Source organism: Myotis lucifugus, unplaced genomic scaffold (genome assembly GCF_000147115.1).
Source record: "Myotis lucifugus unplaced genomic scaffold, Myoluc2.0 scaffold_54, whole genome shotgun sequence".
Classification (NCBI taxonomy): Eukaryota; Metazoa; Chordata; class Mammalia; order Chiroptera; family Vespertilionidae; genus Myotis; species Myotis lucifugus.
This window is the reverse complement of record NW_005871102.1, coordinates 5,427,873-5,447,191: the sequence shown is the minus strand read 5'-3', so window position 1 is coordinate 5,447,191 and position 19,319 is coordinate 5,427,873. Positions and strand designations below refer to the sequence as shown.

Genomic DNA, 19,319 nt, shown 5'->3' with positions numbered 1-19,319 from the left:
AGGAGAGGCTCCCTTTGCACAGCTTCCCGAGCAGGCAGCTCCTCCAACACACTGCTGAGAGCAGCTCTGCTCCCTGGGGCTCCTGCTCCGACAGCAGAGATAATGAGGTTACCAGCCCGGAGAGCCGCCCCTGCAGCTGCGGGCCTCTGGCTGCCAGCCTGCGCACTCGGAGCCTTCCGGTGACAGCTGCGGTTCCCTGGCTGTCGGGGGGCATTTGTCACAAGACCTGGTGGGCAGGCAGGAGGGCCCCAGGCAGCTGGCCAGATGCTGCCAAGATCGGCCTTGCCCCAGGTTTCTAAGCCATTTCCCAGCTTTGCTATTTCCTTTCTGTCCCTCAAACTGGAGCGGTTGATTTTTCCCCCCCATCAGCTGCCCTGCTTCGGTTCCTGACACACAAAGCTGTTTTTCCCACTGACTAGAAAAACAGGGCTTTTGGGGCGCCTGGAGGCATCCATGCAGTAACAAACTGAGAAGGGGGAGAGTGGCAGTCACCTTCACAGATGGCAGCCAATGTTAGCGGGGGAGGCAATTCCTAGTCATGGTACACCCTGGAGAGGGCAGGCACTGCCCAGCCCTTGGAGGGAAGGTGGTCTTTCTCCCATGACAGGGGACAAGCAGGTGTGGTCCTGAGGGATGGTGAGCCTGCCCCAGTCTAACTGCCCACCTCCTATGGCCGCATCATACTGGTCCACTGCAGGGGTGCCAACCCCAGCAGACAGGCAGGTCGAGACTCTTCCAGCTGAGGAAGCCTTTCCAGTCTACTCTGACCTTGGCTTCTGCCAAGGGCACACAGCCCTGGAGCCAAACCCTTCCTATCATGGACTATCACCCACAACCCAGCTCTCACAATTCTGGGAAGTGTCCTGAAAGGGTTGGTCAGTTAGAACATGGCTAGATAAAGGCAATTCCACCTGAGAATAGACGGCTTTGGCCATTTTCCTGAACGCCTGCACATCGGGGCTCATTTGCTCAGGGGGTAGGGCACAGGGATCAAGTGGCTGAGTGCTTTTCTTCCGTGGGCCTCAGTTTCCCCATCTGTAAACAGCAGGCATATAATAGGGGAGAGGACTCACGATCCTGTGAGTCTGGGTCTTTGGCTAGGGAGTCTAGTGCACCCCAAAGTGGGGTGGGGAGACTCTGACACTCTCTCCCAGTGGGGTTCACACCACAGATGTTTGGCTCTCAAGGAGCAGCAAACCCTACAAAGACAAGGGGAATTCCATGTGAGTATTCTGGCCCTTCCCTTGGCCCCTCCAACTACAAGGATCCTAAGCTGCTTCCCAAGGACAAAGGGCAGCATGTGGCCCCCTCCCCTCTGGTTTTTCCATCTACGCCAGTTTCTTGTTGAAGGCACAGGCAGGTCAAGATCTCGAGTCCTCTCCTAGCCAGGACAGAGTGGCCTCTTTCTGCAGCCATCATAATCCTGGATTAAAACAATAAGCTCCAACAAGTCTGGGTTTAACCCTTTCATCCCTGGAACAAAATTTAGGGAAATAATTTGGCATGTAACGCCAACTGACATTTCCCAATTTATAGGATGAGGCGGGTAGAGAGAAAATATATAGTGTACAGAACATACATAAACTTTCTGCCCAGCATTTGTTCCGTTTTTGTATATTATCTAGCCTTTTAATGACCAAGGAGAGCGCTCCTGCTGTCACACTGTGTATAGTTTCCTGAGTGAGGGGAAGAGGTAAGGAAGGCCTGGTACTCTGGACTGTGTGCTTCATGAGGCAGGGGCCTTATCTTGGGCCTTCTTCTCTGGGCTGCAGGATGCTGACAGGCCAGAGCCAAGAGTGGTGGTTCTGGGCAGCCTGCCTAGGCTCCTGTTCTGGACTGCCACTTCCTAGCTGTGTCACCCTGACAGGTTGCTTAGGGGTTAAGTCTCAGTTTCCCCATCTGCTAACTAAGGACTCAGTTGTTAAGTGAGACCTGAGTCTCTTTAAAGGGGTTAGCACAGGGCTGTTCACATTTACTATGATTATTGCTGTTATTAATAGCACCATTATTTTGTTAAATTACTCTCACCCCCTCACTGAGTAAAGAATGCAATCCCTCAACAGGCGCTGAAACCACCTGCCAAAGAGATGGCCCAGTGGTAGTCTGAAAGGGAAGTCGTGTTTGGAGTTGACACACCATCTCGAAGCTAGAGAGGGTGAGGTGGTGCTTTTGCTTTAGACTTTCAAAAACCTTTGACAGGGCTTCACACAAATCATCTTCCACAGAGGACACTGTTGGGTAGCAGAGGGAACCAGCTGTCTAGACCATAAACAGGAGCTTCTCTCAGCAGAGAAGGAAGAGAGGGCATCCTTAACAGGACTGCTTTGAACATACTTCATTTAACACCTCTCAAAGGATCTGGGTGGAGCCGCACAGAGCTTTCCTAAGACATCAAAGTGTCTCCATCCTTGCCTTCCTGAAGAAGGCTAACAAGTTCCCCACTGGGCTGGCCGTCTGGTGTGTGGGGACCGGTGTCCAAGACACCCCAGGTGGGGGGACAATGGCCTGCTCAGCTCTGGTGGCCAGGAATTCCTCTTCCTGAATTTCAGCCTGACTCCCCAAAGATGACTGCTTAAATTGGCTTTCTTGAGCCCCTCTATTCATAAAAGTTGGGACCTGAATGAGATTTTAGTGTGAGGTGTGTGTGAGTGCGATAATGACATGGCATGGAAGTCCCAGGTGGCACTAGCTGTGTGGTAGGACTTCAAGTGTTAGTTAGCATCCTTCCCTCTCCATCTAGGATTTAGAACACTAGATGCGTCAGGAGCACGGTATTAGAAAACACTGGTGAATGGTTAAATTACTTTTTCTTTCTAGTTTTGGTCTTGGTGGTTTGGGGAGTGGTAAGAGGGCTTCCCTCTAGCTTTCCTTTGAGTCTATATCTGAATCAGCAGGCAGGACTGGGAGTAGCGGGGATAAGCAGGGTGGGCAGGGCTCGGTCATTCTTCCTTACATTCTTGCCTCGGGTGTCCTCAGGTACCTACAGCCCCGAGAATCCTGGGAAGTGCAGGAGTGTCTCTTCCCCCATGCTCACCCCCAGGACTCATCATGACCTCCTGATCCTAGGGGCCCAGAAGATCCAGAACCTGACTCCCTGAGCAAAAATGACTCCAAACACTGGGCTACATGACACATGTACCAGGCCAGGGCTGAGGCCAATCTCTGAGCAGACAGCAGTGGGCAGCAGCTCAGACTCACAGATGCCCCCCGCACCCCCACTGTGAGTGTACTCTGACCATCCTTCCCAGTCAGGACACTGCCCACCCCCCTAATCACCTAGTGTGCCCACTTTCCCCAAGACACTGGCCGAGTGGCTAGAGCAAACTCTGTGAGATAGCAGGGTGGGATTGGAGGAGGAGAGATCCTTTACATGACCCCAGCACACCACCTCCATTGGGAAAGGAATCGGTGCAGTAAGTGCTTTGCATTTGTACACTTTCCCTAAGGATTTTTACAACCGTTATTTCCTTTTGGACTCACACAGTGTGAAATCAACCACACACGTACGAGTTGTCCCACTTTAAAGATGAAGAAACAGAGGCCAGGCAGGGGAGCCGAATCCCACAAAGCAAGAGCACGTCGTTTGCAATGCTCTGCACAGTGCCTCATGCCCACTGAGTGGTTTTGCTGAAGGAGCAGGCAGGCCCAGCCTGGGACATGGGGTGACTGGCACCCTCTACTCTGTCTCAGAGTTGACAATCCATAGTGGCCCACTGTCCCCAGATCTGCCCTTGTGCTTTCTCAAGGTCTCCTACTCTCCCGTTGATCGGTAAATGGAGGGACAATGGTGCGGAGGTAGAGAGAGAAAGGGTGCGCTCTGAGCTCTTACCTGTTCTGGTCTGAGTCCTGCAGGGAGATGCCTGAGTCCCAGTCCATGTCCCCAGATGGTTGCTCTAGGACCCAGAACAGAAGCAGAGATCAGGGCAGAGCCAGCAATGGGGCTCTCCACTGCCACTTGAGGAATGTCAAGGAGAAACGTGTCTCCAGAAGCCATTTGCTTCCCAGATAAACCCACTCCTCTCCTCTGCCTGTGTCTCTGCCTGTGTCTCTGCCTGAGAGGTGGAGGCATGGCCTGTCACGGTGGCTGTGGGAGGCCCTGCCGTGGGCTAAGGGGCCCACACGGGTCCTCTCGGGAGTGGGTGAGGAGTGAGCTCTTGGAATGGGAAGGAAAGAAGGGACAGAGGTGTCTTCTCAGGCTTGAACACTTGCACAGCCCAGTGGTGATACTGCCTGAGTTCAGTCCACCTGACAAGATGCTCAGCCACTTTGTGGTGAGGGCACGTCATTGGAGGGCGATGCAAAGAGCCTCTAGAAAAGACTACTTGCCACAGGAAGGAAGCTATGGTAGCCGCCATCCCCAAGCACAGAGGATGGCCTCCCATTGGCCTGGGGAGTCATGGGGGTACTCAGCAGATGGGGCTGGTTGTGGGGTGGTAAACACTCTATGTCAAAGCCAAGAACAAGAGGACATCCTGATGATTTTGGTGACAGGCAGCTCTCCTCCCTCTCCTGCCCCAGCCCCTGTGCAGTACCCGCTTCTGCTTTTCCTTCTGGACTCCCTTCTGCTGTCCCCACCACCCAGACCTGCAGAGTGAGCCTCACCTGATACAGCTCTGTCCCAGGATAGAGTCCGGGCTGGGATTCCCACCTTGGGGGGGCCCTGCCCCCCAACAATGAGCATCTCCTGCAGAAGAAGGCGGTTCCTCTCCACCTGTTCAGACAGGGGCAAGGCGCTGCGCCCCGTGCCCAGAGCCCCCAGATCTCCGGCTCTCCAGAGGCCCCCCATCAGGGCCGGCCTGGGGACAAAGTCCTCCTCGGAGGTTAGAGACAAGCTATCCAGGTCTTCGCCTGCAACTAGAGCATCCTGCAGGGGGCAATACCTTCCTTTCCTCAGGTTGGGCACGTGGGTAATTTTGTTACAAGGTCTAGGGCCCCTAGATTGTCCTGAAGTGACTCTGTGGAGGGGGCTGTCTTGCGAAGAGCTGGACCCCAGCAGCAGACTCCTCTCATGGTCAGGCAGTATCCTTACTGTTTCTGGAGCCCACAGGCTCCTCCCACTGCAGCACTCTAGCCCAGGGGCGGGCAGCCTGGGAGGTCTGGGGCCCCCATTCATGGCAGGCTCCTTCTCATTGACACTGTTGTCCAGCGGTCCCTCGTTCGGGTTCTGAGCATGGAGAACCACAACTGTATCCAGCAAGGGAGACCCTGATGATGGAGTTCGGGCTCCACCCACTTTGACTCGTCGGCATTTGGGTTTCTTGGGGGGTGGTCTCTCATGGGTCATGAGGCAGGGGCTTGCCCCCTGTTTGCCTGCTGTCATACTTTCCTTCAAGGCCCTGACCTTGGACTCCAGCACGGAGGGTCCTTGGGACTGTATCCCCCATGCCCTGGGAGGGTGGGGGACCATCTGGCTGGGTGTTCTGTCTTCCTGAGGGCAGAACCAGGGTCTTGGGAGGTGTCCATTATTGGGCTGTGGCTCAGTGCCACTTCTCGCCATAGCTGAGGTCACTTCCATGGAGCTGGTTATTCTGCTCCCTATGTTGGACTCTCTGGAAAATAAAATAGACAGAGCTCCTTAGACCCAGCGCCTGGCTAGCTCCAGCAACTTCCTGGGTCCCCAAAGCGCCTTCATATTGAGCCCTGTCCAGACAAGAGTAATCTGGGGCAGAGCAGGGAATAAATACCCTGTAGATAATGTGAAAGCACTTTGAAAAGCAAAAATCACTGAATGATACAAAAAGGTATTATTAAATTTAGGTTTACAGAGGGGGCACAAACATCAAACAACTAATCCTAAGCCAGATGTGGACCAGAGTGAAAAGCCAGGTCAGATCTCCCAATGCCTGGCCTCTTGTTTTCCTGGCAGGTGATCTCAGTGAAGATGTGATATCACACAGGACCTCAGGGTTTGACCGTCGGGTGGAAGTGCCCCCTGCGCCCCCCCTCCCCCCCACTCCCACTCCCACCCTCCAAACCACAGGATTACAGCATGGTGCTGTGCTCAAAGGGTGGCCATGATCAGTCACTAGCTCCTACCAGCATCTGCTCCAGGAAGGCCTGCAAGTGCTTTCAAACACACCCTCTCAAATAATCCTCACATCCTTTAGCCACATAGTATTATTATCCTCATTTTCAGACTGTGAACCTGAGGTACGGCAAGATTATGTCACAGAGGTGCTGAAGGGAAGCCGGTTTGGAATGCAAAGCTTTTTGTTTCAAAGCCATGGCTCTTCCAAAGCACTCAGAGGTCACTTAACCTCACTCCCCTTATTCTGTAATGAGAATAATCCAGACTAGAGGGCTTCAGTGACTTGCCAGGATGACACAGCTCCTTGGTGGCATAGTTTGCTGTCAGTCTCTTTGTAGGGAATGCAAGTGAGCACGGGATTTTATTCACCAAGCCCTTCTGTGCACACATACAGGCCACAAGGTCTTAATATTCACCCTGCTCTCTGAGAAAATGTTCCCTCGATATCATACATCTACATATGTCCCACTTGAAATAAACTGCATGTACAAAAATCCATATTTACATATATTACAAATTAGGAGTTAATTATTTACTTCATATGTTGACTAAAGAGTCACCATAGAATTACCTTAATTGGCAAGTCCCTCTACTTGTTTATTACAATTTAATTTATACATGTCTCAGGCATGTACATATTTCATAAAGCAAAGTACACACGGTGCAAAATGTCACATCAGCTTTCAGCCAGTGTAGTTTAGGGACCATCTTTAGAAGGCCGAGATCATCTGCAGTTAAACTAGGATTTACCAACTTTCTCCTTGCAGCCTAGTCACGGGTTTCTCCCTTCTAAGGTTCAATCCAGAGAACAGGGGATTAGAATATAATGGGAGTGGTTTTGGTTAAATAAAAAGAAACTTTCTGACGGGGAAACTCTAGACCTGTATTTCAGAGCTAATCCATCTAGAGAGACTTTCCAATGGGGCACTGCAGGCGGCCTGGGGAGACAGAAGGTGCTGCTCGGAGTGATTCTGTGGCCCAAGTGCTGCATTAGCTCAAACTCAGAAAGGCTAAAATGAAGATGGACATGGAGGGCAGGCCTCCCCCAACCCTTACAGCTCCGCGGCTCCGCCGCCCCGCCACCCCGCCACCCCGCAGCAGGCCGGCTCCTTGCCTCCTCCGTACTCACAGAAGGCCCCCACTGGCAGGTCTGGCCTCTGGCTCCGCCATCCCCTCCATCCTTGGACCAGCGAGCCCTCCGCTGATCCCCTCTCTTTCCCAGGCCCCCGGGCCAGGCTCCGCTCCCTGCTCCGCAGTCAGCCCTGGGCCCGGGTGGGGTCCAGCCGCGGCCTCCCTCCGGGTCACAGGAGGGAAGCAGGTCGGGCAGGGATGGCTGTGGCATCGGCTGCTAGTTCGTGGCTGTGCCACGAAGGGGAAAAAGCCAAGCCCGGAGCCTTCCAGGGCCGGGACTGGGAGAGCGGAGCGGAGCGCAGACTGGAGGGGAGCGGAAGGGGCTGGAGCAGCGGGGCCTGCCCCGCCCGGCCTCGCCCCCTCGGCACCGGCTGCAGCAGCCCGAGCCCCAGGGAGCGAGCGCCTCGCAGACGTCAGAGGGGCGGGCGAGGCCCGGGCTGAGTTCGGGAACACGCCTGAGCCCTGTGGGGACACAGGGACGCGGGGTGCTTAGCCCGACTGACCCCTCGTGGCCCGTGGCGGACCCTGGGTCGGCTGTGGCAGCGCAGCTGTGGGATGAGGCTCAACGGGAGCAAAAGCTAAGAAAACAGCACGTCTTCCCCAGCTTCGTGGGAATGCGTGTAACTCTACACCCCAGGCTGGGAGTGAGGCTCCGCTATCCGGGTGGAAGCTCCGGAATGCCCTTTGTTTAGACAGCCTTTCCAGAGGAGTTCGGAGCCCTCTTCCACAGGATGTCCCTGCCGTCCCCATCGGCCTGGGGCACCATTTCCTTCGAGGTCAAGGTCATTAGTTTCTGTTTTGCAGAGGCGGGAGGGTAACCAGAGTAGAGGTGGGTTCCCCCATCCTGTCTTGCCAAAGGGAGAGCCTGGTACCTGCCTTGCCAGCCCCCTGGGGTAGACGCCTGGGTAAGGACCCCTGAAGACACCTTGTCACTTTTTCCAGACCTGGAAGTAGCAGTAAAGGGCTTCACCTGCATCTATGGCCCAAGCCAACTGGAGCTTTCTTTCTCACGACCCGGAGAGAGGTGGGAGCCTTGCCTATTTCCAAACCCATTTTTTCACCAAGGATGGGAAACAAGAGAGTCAGGACCCGGGAGAGTCTGGGAATCTCTACAAAGGGAAAGTGCCATTCATCTTCCCTGCAGCCAGCAAGCTCTCTCTGAAGCATGTGAAGCTCTTCTATTTGCACATGTGTTCTACAGTCACCATCTAGATGACAGGCATAGCAACAACAAGGACCACACAGTGAGGGTGCGGTGGTGGCGGAGAGAGGCCAAGGTCGTTTCCAGAGGAGGCCTCTTTAGTGAGGAATTCCCCTGTAGAAGGTGGGGGATGTGTGCAGGGCCAAAGCGCCCAGTCCTGAGAGCAGCTGTCTGGGGAGCTGTGGTAGAATAGCCTTGAGCTAATTTAGGAACCCGGGGCAACCCCGCTGTGTTACAGAACAGGCCCAAGGCCCCACAGCTCTCGTGACAGGCGGTTTCCAGCGTCCGGGCCCAGTGCTCTAGCATTAGCTCCCTTCCCTCTGCATTTTCCTAGAGCCAGTGGTTTCTCCAACAGGGCACACTGTTCTTTAGTACTGATCACCTCATGACAGAGTACCATCGATGACGGCATACTGTGCACCTGCATTGGGCTAAGCACACTGCATTCCTTAGCTCATATGGCAACCTTAAAAGATGGGTACTGTGTATTATCTCCTTTCTGCAGATGGGGAAGCTGAGTTACTAGCTCTGTGGCCTTAGGTGATCTGTCCCAGGTCACAGAGCTAGTAAGTGGCAAGCCTTCTGGAGTACGAGGCCCTCACATCAAACACACTGTACGAGCTGCCAGTATTCTGCACATTCAGCATGGAAAGCTTTAGTTTAAAAAAAATTTCGGAGGTGCTATAATAGTCAAAATACGCAGCCCAGCCATAATGGTCTGGCCTTTTCTTTCTGGGTCCTTTCTGCCTTCCTTAATCCTGCCATTCAAGGTGAAATCATCCCTCTCCTCCAAATGCCATGTCAAACCTAACAACAACAATGCCATTATTATTATCAGGACCTCCTACGAACTCAGGTACTCCGTATAGGATCTTTACAACAACCCTGCAAAGTGGGTATAGGGTCCCCCCACCTTAGTAATAAAGAAAACAGGGTACAGAGAGATTAAGGGGCTTGCTCAGGGCCACACAGCAAGCAGAGAAGAAGCTGAACTAATCCTGTCCAGCTCCAAGATCTTCTTCCTTGCTTCCCTTTTTCAGAGGCATCTCAGGACTCAAACTCTTAGAGGTAACTTCTCCATGACGCCTGTCCCCACCCCTCCCCCAGAAGTTAATGATCTCTAAGGCAAGTTTCTGAAAGTTCCAGCAGAGGCTTAATGTTTAAAAGAAACCTGCCCCCCAACCTTTTGAGATGCAAATAAACACCTACAGTTTACTTATTAAATGTATTTTACACTTAAGATAGGGGAACAGAGAGTCACATCTATACAGAGGCTTTAAAAGATCACGTATTTAAAAGCACCCATAAGCAAATCCTCCGAATGTGATCGAATTACCAAGACATGTGAATCTGAGGTACTTCTCATTCATTTGGATTCTGTTTGGTTCAGTAAATATCTGTTGAGCTCCTACTATGTGCCAGGCACTGGGGAGACAAAATGTAATACCATAAAGCCTGTCCTTGAGACGTTTCTGGTCAAGTGGGGCATGGAAGGGGCAGGCCGTAAACTTTCTGTATAAGCGCTCCCGTTGAGGGTAGCATAGGGTAGTAGAGTTGGTCGGTTCACAGGAACGCACTGAGGTGTATGTGGGGTGGGAGGGGATATCACAGAGAGCTAGGTCTTGCAGAATCAGCAGGAATTAGCCAGACAGAGGGTGGGTGGAAGGCATTTCAGGTGGAGAGATTAGCATAAATACAGGCACTGAGGTGTGAAACTGCCTGGTTTCAGTATTACTAAGCGTAAAAGTGAAACTGGGAAAGGCCACGGGAGAGCTGAAGCTGTAGCGTAGGGTGGTGTGGCCTGGGTTAGGGCCTCTGGGGCTAGGTGAGGAATTTACACTCCGTCCTGTGAAGTGGAAATCTCTCAAAGGTGGTCTACCCTGGGCCTACCCCCTTCAGCATAGCATGTTTCTGGGCTGGGGAACTACCTTATATCCTTATGCATCAGACTCTTGCACTTCATTACCATCTTTTGGAGAGAAATCTAGGAAGAACACAAATACATGGTAAGTAGCAATCACATAGCCCTCTTCTTCCATTTGAACAACTAGGGAAGTGCACCTTCCTCTCAGCCTGGATAAAACATCAAGCCTCACTCTTCCTCATGCTCTCAACACTCAGCCTGAATGAAGAGCCATGTGGATTGTGGAAACTGGGTTCCACTTAGGATGAAGGCATAGGTGAGAAACAGTCCTTCAAGGTCACACTGTTAGAGTCAGGTGTGTGTGTGGGGGAGTGGGGTGGGAGAGACATCTCTGCCATCCCCCTGCTGTAATGCCTGATGGAGCCTGTCCAACTGGAAACCTGAATTTTCTGGTGGCTCCTGTCTTGGTCATGGGGCCTGTGGTCTGAGGAGCGCCCGATGGGGACACTGCTCTCTGTCCTGGGTCTGTACTCAGTATAGACCCAAGAGAGTGTTGGGGCTGTCTCCCATGCACCTGCCTACCCCCCTGCTTAGAGCCCTCCCACGACTTCCCAAGGCCTGATTTGACCTGTGCCTGTGTAGAGAGTCTCCTGGGACACTGGCCTCACCCAAGGCGATTGTGACTCCTTAGGTTGGAGTAAGGCCCAGGAGTCTGCTTTCTAATGTATTGCCCAGGTGAGGCTGAGGCCCAGTCAGTTTTGAGAAGCACAAGTCCTGGGGTTAAAACACAAACTCCTTTACACAGTACATGGTCCCTCCTGCCTCAGCTCTCAACACCCCAGCAGCCTAACCTGTGTGCCCTCCACATGGAATTGCCTCCAGTTCCCTCGACTGCCACACGGATTCATGGCTCCTTGCCTTTACCCAGGCTTTCCTTCAGCCAGAAACACCCTGCTTCACTCCACACACAAATACCAATTTCTCCTCCTCAGGGAAGCCTTCCCCAGTACCTTCCACAGTCCTCCTGACCTGGGTCAGAGTACCCTGGGCTTACTCCTGCCAGAGCACTTATCACACTCAGTTGTCAATATCTAATACTTCACAGAGAGCTTCCTGCTCCTTATCTTTGTCCCTGGTCCCTAACGTGTGCCTGACCACATGGAAGGTATTGACTAAATGCCAGATGGTTACATGGAAGCAAGAAAAAAAATCCCTGTCAGGTTAGAATGCCTAAGAGGAGAAGAAGGGGGCATTGCTTGCTAAGAGGATCTAGGCCATTTCCAAAGGATTTGGTTCATTCACTCACTATGACTGGTCCTGCACAAGGGCCTGTGAGAAGTCAGTCACTGTCAGGGCCAGGACAGCACCCAGGCTTCCTAACTGACTCCTATTTACACCTGGTGCCCAGGCCTCTTTGCCCCTGACCCTCTTCCTTCTTCCCAAAGCTGATCACAGATAGCAGTGTGGACTGTCACTTCAATTTTGAATGAGACTGGAAATTTGGAGATAAAATAGCTTTCAGAAGAAGAAATGGATGGGGGCATGGAGAGGATAAGATAATGAGAGAGAAGCATGCAAAACAGGCTGGGAGAGGACACCTGAGATAATACAGTCAGGTAACATGACAACGGGCACATCCAGAGAGCAGTCACCTTAGTTCCTCGTTATGCCTCTCTGCACACTCCAACACACATGTATAAACACATGTATGCCATGCTCTCTTATGCCACACCAACCTGAATTGACTAAGTCCCAAGGAAAACAGAAATGGGGTTCTTACCTGGTCAGGGTCAGCCTGCACTGCTCCCCCAGGCGGGCAGGCAGGCAGAGAGCCCACTAGGATGGGACAGGGACCTTTTCTGGAGATATGGCCTCCAGACTTCACTGCCTTTAATGATGCCCACTCACCCCGTATCCACCCTGACTTTCCTAGACATTTGGTCCCAAACTGCAGCTTTTCAGTTCATAATGTTAATCATAGGGAAATGACTGATATTAGGGAAATATTTTAATACTGTCCCTCCTACTCCACCATGTCTGCATGTGGGAGGCTGTCATCAACAGGACATCTGACTTTGACCTATCTATAATCACTGTATCTTGGCCAAGTCAATTTTCTCATCCACAAAATGAGAACTGATTCAGGGAGAAAGATATTGAAGGGTGACTGAACCCTAAAGTCATGTTTGTGACAATTTTTGATCTCGAGAAAAAACCAAGTGCTTGGTACTATATTAATGATTTGCTTAAGACATATGAGAAACTATGAGGAAATATATTAGTATAGTCCTCATACCAATTGTTCGATTAAAAATGACTTCGCCCAGCTGGTGTGGCTCAGTGGTTGAGCATTGACCCATGAACAGGAGATCACGATTCGATTCCCTATCAGAGCACATGCTCTGGTTGTGGGCTCTGTCCCCAGTAGGGGGCATACAGGAGGCAGCAGATTGATGTTTCTCACTTATGTTTCTATTTCTCTATCCCTCTCCTTTTCTAAAAAATCAATAAAAACATATTTTTTAAAAATTACAATGATTTCAATGGAAGCTAAAAAGGTATTTAACAAAATTCAACAATGCACACAGAAGTAGAGGCTGATGAAACCTCAGGGTGGTCCTACCCAAATTAGGGACTGAATAAGAATGCTTTGCATAACCACATTCATTTAACAATGGCCTATAAGTTCTGTAATGTATAATTATTTAAAATGAGTATAATTATAATATATAGTTATTTTAAAGGAATATAAAGTCATTGTAGATCATATGATTGTTTACTATGAAAAACCCAAGCATTTAATTTGGTTGAGTTCTGGGTATAAGCTTGATTAAGTGAGAGACTGGTAATGAGGACAGTGGAAATGCATTTTATTGTTGAAGAAACTCTCTAAGGAGGTTTTCACTCAGGATGGATGTGCTGGGATCCTGGGTTGTGAACATGCCTTCCCATAGCTCTCCCCTCCTACATCCGCAGGGACAGGAGTTAAACACTGCCATCTGCCTCACACTGTCCTTCTTTTTGTGAAAGGCAGATACCAGCATGTGCGTTAGAGCAGCAGCTCCTATTCTTTAAAGCCCCAACAACCCTGCAAGTCAGATTGTGCAGAGGAAGGAGCTAAGTAAGACTCAGGGAGGCCTAGGAATCTGCCCACAGTTACAAGGCTGGTGAGTGACCCAGCCCCCAGCCCTGCTCCAGGCCGAGCAACCACATTTCTGGCTGAGTTATAGCAGGACTAACCTTCCAGAGAAAGTCCCACGCATGGCCTCACCAGACCACGGATCTCAGATGGGTGCGCTCTAGGAATGCTTCCCTCCCAAGTCAGAGCTTCTCCAACCCCACTAATGCCCAAAGGGAAACAAGGCTTGCACCTGGGGGGGGGGGGGCGGGGTGCGGGGAGGGTGAATGCCACCTCAGGCATGGAGGACAGTTGCTCACTGTCATACACACACACACACACACACACACACACACACACACACACACACACACTTCTGGTGGCAGGCAGGGAGGGAGGGAGGAAGTTCTGACCGTGTGAGTGGAGGTCTAACCTGGCCAAGTGGAATGGCTCAGTGTTGGATGGGGGAGGGTCTCCCCAGAGCCTCAGAAGCTGCTTTGGGCAGAGGGGAAAGACAGTACATCTTGGCCCCCTGCAAGGTAATGCTATTGCATTGGAAAGCCCAAGCTCTTCATTTTCTATCTTTTTTGTGTTCTTTCTCTGGACAGAGTAGCTGAGACTACTCTGGAAAGGGAGTCCAGTGTCAGTTTATCTCGCTGCCTTTGAACACACAGCCTCAAGCAAGTGGGGAAGTCAGTGTGGAGCCCTGCAGACTCCTGGCTTCTGGCTGGGGATGAGCTTGACAAGCTCTGAAGAGCAGTTGCATCCTCTTTCTCCTGGAGACATCGTCCCAGGCCACAGTGGGGACAGACACCTGAGAGCCCTCGCCAGCAGTCTCCAGCTAGCTTACACCACAAAGGGTGGGCTTGTAGGAACACCAAGAAGGCCAGTCTTCAGGGTCCAGGGGAGTCTGCTTTTGCCTATGTGGAAGCTGCCCTCAGGCTTTCCTGCTGCGGACTAGCTCCTCAGATAGACTACTCTCTGGGCCTTTCGGAGCGAAGCCCTCTCTAAACACCAGGCTGTGCAATGCCTTGTCCTGTGGGGGTCCCAGCCTCCCTGCTCCCTCCTGCCCCCACCACCTGGGAGGCTTTGCTGAGGACACAAATGAACCTCAGAAGCAGCCTCTCTGAGCAGAATTCCTTCCACTTCTGCAGTGCATGGAACGTTTTTTCCTGGATTAAGTTAAGGTACATGGTGGGTGAGGTATGCAGGGAAAGATCCAAATTCGAAAAGTCCAGGATTAGACTCTGGCAGCTGGGATTCAGCTCTGAATAGGCTCCATCTACTTGCAGGACTAAGTGTTGGCCAGTTCCTCACCTGGAAATGCTGGACTGGACTAACAGGTCCCAAACTAAATTCCTCAGAACCTCAGGGTCCATGATGCATTAATAGGTCTCCTATGAAAAAGAGAATTCAGGTCCAGTAAGTTTGGGCAGATAATGTATGTCATCTCGTCCTCCTGGCAGATCTTTAGGCTCAAGGACATTTCAAAGGCTCATGGAAGTCCTGAAGTGTAAACAAGATAAAACCAACCCAGTTTACTTTTGTTTAACCCTGCCTTTCTCAGAGGTAACTGGCCGCAGAAGCCGTTTCCCTTTGGAATACACTTTAGGATAATCTGGTCCTAATAACCTCTCAGGTTTATTCCTGCTTGGATAGCCTAGGTTTCTCAACCCAGCAGAGAGGAGCAGGCAGCTGCTGTACCCCAAATCCCAAGATCCCACGAAAGGTCCAGGCTATATGTAGAAAAGGCTCCCTCGGGACAAGTGGCAGCCAATCTCAGCTTTATTTTATTTTAGAAAATCTAGTGCTATGAGACCAAAAAAGGGGAGACTTCTAAAAATATCAGTTCCCACTCTGATTCCTTGTCAATTGGATTAAGCCAATTCACCTTAAAAACTAGCAGCCTTATTTGCCCATCTGTAAAAAGGGAAAACTAAAAAGACTTGGTTGGCATTCAATCAACATTAGCCCTTAGAATAGAAGTTTCCCAACCTGTGGTCCCCAGACACCTAATGAGGGGAGCATAAACTATTTCAAATATTTAAAGAAGTCTAATGGAAATTATGCATTTACCATGAGAAATGTCTTTGCTTTTGACTGGTATTATTATCAACTCAGTTTGACTTCAGTTGCCATGGGGATGAGGATTATTATGCAATAAATATGGTTGGTTTGTTGGACAATATGTTTACAAACTTAGGGCACATGGAACTAATAAAAGGATCAGCCAGTAATAAAAAGGTAAAAAGCTACTGACTCAAGAGGTTGGGTTCAAAACCAGTTTAAAAGTATGATAGTGGAGCGTGAAGAGGTGGATTGGATCCAGGGGGGGTTAGAGTGTTCCATGGGAAGATGCTGCCCCAAGTAGCCTCTGGGGCACATCCAGGGTTGTGTGGAGAAGCATGTGTGACAAAGTGGCTCTTTTCAGAGCATACTGGGGAAGGGTTTCAGCTGGCTGAGGCAGGGTATAGAGCGCCACCTCTACTGAGTTGAGAGCAGAGACCTCAGAGTCCCCAGGAGGCCAGTGGGCTCATGGATATGGCCAAAGTGGATTCTTTACAACTTCTTAGAAAGCCTTCTGGGAGCGCCAATGTCTGAGGATTTTCATCCACTTGAGCTCTGATTTTATAGTGAAAAGTCCCACCCCATTGGGCCCCATGTCACTCCTTCACGAGCAGCCACATCTGGAAAGGTCCTGTGCGGTTCATGGCTGTTTACCTCTAAGATGTTGCTCACCCAAAACCACCTCTCTAGTTTCCTACTCCCTTTTTGCCCCTTCTCTCCCCCAATGTCCAGCTCCATTTTGCAGTAATCTTGGGAGCTGAGCCAAGACTTGTCTGCCTCCAGGACAGAAATCGTGAAAATCATGGCTGGTAGATCCCTACAGGTAATCAAAAAGGGGGTTAGATTTTTCTTTATTCTGTATCTAAGACAAAAAGATATTGCTAACATCGATACTGCTAACATCTCTTGCTAAGAGTTGGGCCATTTCTGTGAAGATTTAGAAGTAACAAGAGAAATGAGGTGGATTCCATCTGCCTCAGGACCTAAACCAGGCTGCTGACATTAGCTGACTAGAGCTGAAAATGTTTTTTTTTCCCTCTAGGATAGAGAACAAAAGCATTTCATTGTTTTTTTAAAAAATTATGTGCTTTGCTAAATAAATGCATTTTCGGGTGGAGGAGTTAGCTATTAATTAAAATGCAGGGAGAAACATGAAAGACTTAGATATGGACCAAAAAGATTATTGGGTGTATTGTCTCTAGTGCATCCTTCCAGACTAATATCTGAGTATTTCACAATTCTGTAAGTTGTATAATAAGTGTTAGTAATTAAAATCATTTTTATTCATAGAATTACCAATTATTTATTTGATGGAACTGCCCCATGAATATTGACCAGTTTTGATGACTTTGCATTTTGTAAATTTTTCTCAGCATTCCAGACGTCTTATATATGTGTGTTAATGATTCTCTTTTCAACAGGTTGCAACATTTTACTGATTGTCTCAATTAATGAAAAATAGAATTTCTGATGTGTTCATTTTATAGCTATATGAGAGGCATGATTAACATGCCCTCTTTTAAGTTATCTTTTGATGCGTCCACAGAGAAGGGGTCATGCAAGGACACAGAGAGAGGCAGCCTACTGCAAGTCAAAGAGAGGCTCCAATCCTCTGGAACACATATCTTATAAAGGTCTCTATTGTGCTAGCCACCTGTTACTCACCAAATCAATGGCTAAATACCATATACTTGAGGTGGCATTGATCTGGTCTAATGAAGATACCACATTTGGCACTGTGCCTGAGACTGGGGTTATACTTGATTGAGCATGTGATGGTCTGCAGTGACTCTTCCTAATCCATCCAGTTTCTCCAGGAATCAGATTGGTTAAACAAACAAGGATAAAGAGGAGAAGGATAGATAAAATGTGGCAATAATCTATTCCCATTTAGTATGTCTACAGGGAGGGTTAATTTTAGACTTCCATTGGCTTTTCTTATTTTGCAGACAAAGGATGCAATATGGAGTTTGGTCAGCTGCCAAATAGGTCATAATATATATTTGAGGACTGGGTAACTGACCACTGGGCAGGTCCATGGATACTATGACTTTCTGTAAACTAGATATTGGTCCGGACATTTATTATCTGGCTCCCATAGGACCCAAATCTAGCATGGGAGCCAAGATGACTCAGGTCTTTGGCATCAATGACAACTCAAGCCCTATGTCCAACAGTCCTCAAAATATCTAGGCATTCCCTTCTTTCAGGTGCATAGTTACCTGAGTAAATAACCATAAGTGCTTGTGGGGAAGATCTAGGAGAATTATTACTGTGTATACTTGCCATTATTGCAATGCTCTTCCTCCTACAGTCCCAGCCACTTCTCTTGTCAATAGTTCTGGGTCTAAAAACTGGCTTAGGTTTCAACATTGGACAAGGGATAGCAACTTTTTATTGGGGCAACTGCCCTCAGCCTCCTGGCAACATATATATATATATATATATATATATATTTTTTTTTTTTTTCCTTCTACTAGTATAATCTGAGAAGTACAACTTGGGTCATTGCCATCATTTTTATCCATGTTTCTAGGAGCCATGCTAGTAGCAAGTTTCTCCAACTCCTGGAATCCTTACTAGGGAGTTAAACTCTGTATCTTGGGGAGCACTTTCAAGTAAAAAATTCTTCTCTATTCAGGCCTCTTTCTTGAAGCATCTTCAGGATCTCCTCCAGCTCCTTTTTTTTTAAATATATATATTTTATTGACTTTTTACAGAGAGTAAGGGAGAGGGATAGAGAGTTAGAAACATCGATGAGAGAGAAACATCGATCAGCTGCCTCCTGCACACCTCCCACTGGGGATGTGCCTGCAACCAAGGTACATGCCCTTGACCGGAATCGAACCTGGGACCTTTCAGTCCACAGGTCGACGCTCTATCCACTGAGCCAAACCGGTTAGGGCTCTCCTCCAGCTCCTATCAGTACATGCTGACTCTTACCTCATGGCTCCTTTAGAGTACAGTGCCTATCCTCCCTTCGCAGGTCTAGCAGGTCCCCAGCTGAGACATGGAGGATCCTGACTGGTGCACATGTTGTCTTGCACAAGAGAAGCCTCTTTAAAGTCTGCCATCATGGATGGAAGAGGATGGGGAGTCAAATCTTTGGGGCAGGGGATCCAACCAGATGTTGTATTTGATGTGTCAGGTTTTCCCAATTAAGGGATCTAACCTTGCATAATAGACCTGCCTCAGTTGGGTGTTTAACTATCTTTGAAATTCTGCTACTCTGTTCAGTCCTGGGCTTGGTCCTCACATTCTCCTTCCTATTCTAGGAGATGAGAGCTTCTTTGTATGCAATCAGAGGCCCTCTGTTTCCACATCTGGCTTTCAATTGCCTGATACTTGTCCTCAGCTGTTCATTATTCTTCTGTCGGCATCGACATCAACAGCACTGAGCAATAGCCATCCAATCTCATTGTTCTATAGCTATGCTCTCTTTAAATCTCAAATGCCTGATACATTGTAAGTACATGTCTTCCTCTACTACACCATCCCAATTCATCACCAGTGAGGACTTGAACAATTGGAAGGAAGGGAAGGGAGGTGGTTGGCTCAAGAGAGAGGACTCCTGTGAAAAGCAGTCAATTAGGGAGCTAATTTGTTGTTACTATTTAGTTTTCAAAAAATCCTAAGAGCTGTCTTCCCTGGAGGGGCAGAGGACAAATTCCCAGAAAGCAGCAGTGGGACCCAGCTTGCTGAGGAAACTGACTGTGTGTGTCTGCGTTTTGTGTATGCGTGTGTGTGTGTGTGTGTGTGTGGGGGGGGGGGTTGGGGGTTGGGGGTGGAGGGTGTTCTTTGATTTTCTTGAAAATGGTTGTATTCTGATCTTGACCAAACATAGCTTTCAAAAGAAGCAATAATTCACAAGCCACTTTCTAGTTTTGACTGCCAAGTAGGTAAAAATCCC

The 19,319-nt window shown here is 49.5% G+C and overlaps 1 protein-coding gene across 1 annotated transcript in view; it reads right to left on the bottom strand.

Moving 5' to 3' along the window:
- The window catches only part of KIAA1614 (KIAA1614 ortholog), a 27,503-nt gene extending 20,053 nt beyond the window's left edge, over positions 1-7,450 (bottom strand). Inside the window, 3 exon segments of the mRNA XM_023753931.1 lie at positions 3,830-3,893; positions 4,603-5,549; positions 7,158-7,450. Coding sequence (XP_023609699.1) covers positions 3,830-3,893; positions 4,603-5,549; positions 7,158-7,207 — 1,061 coding nt within the window. The 5' untranslated portion in view covers positions 7,208-7,450.
- Between the last annotated feature and the right edge of the window lie 11,869 nt (positions 7,451-19,319).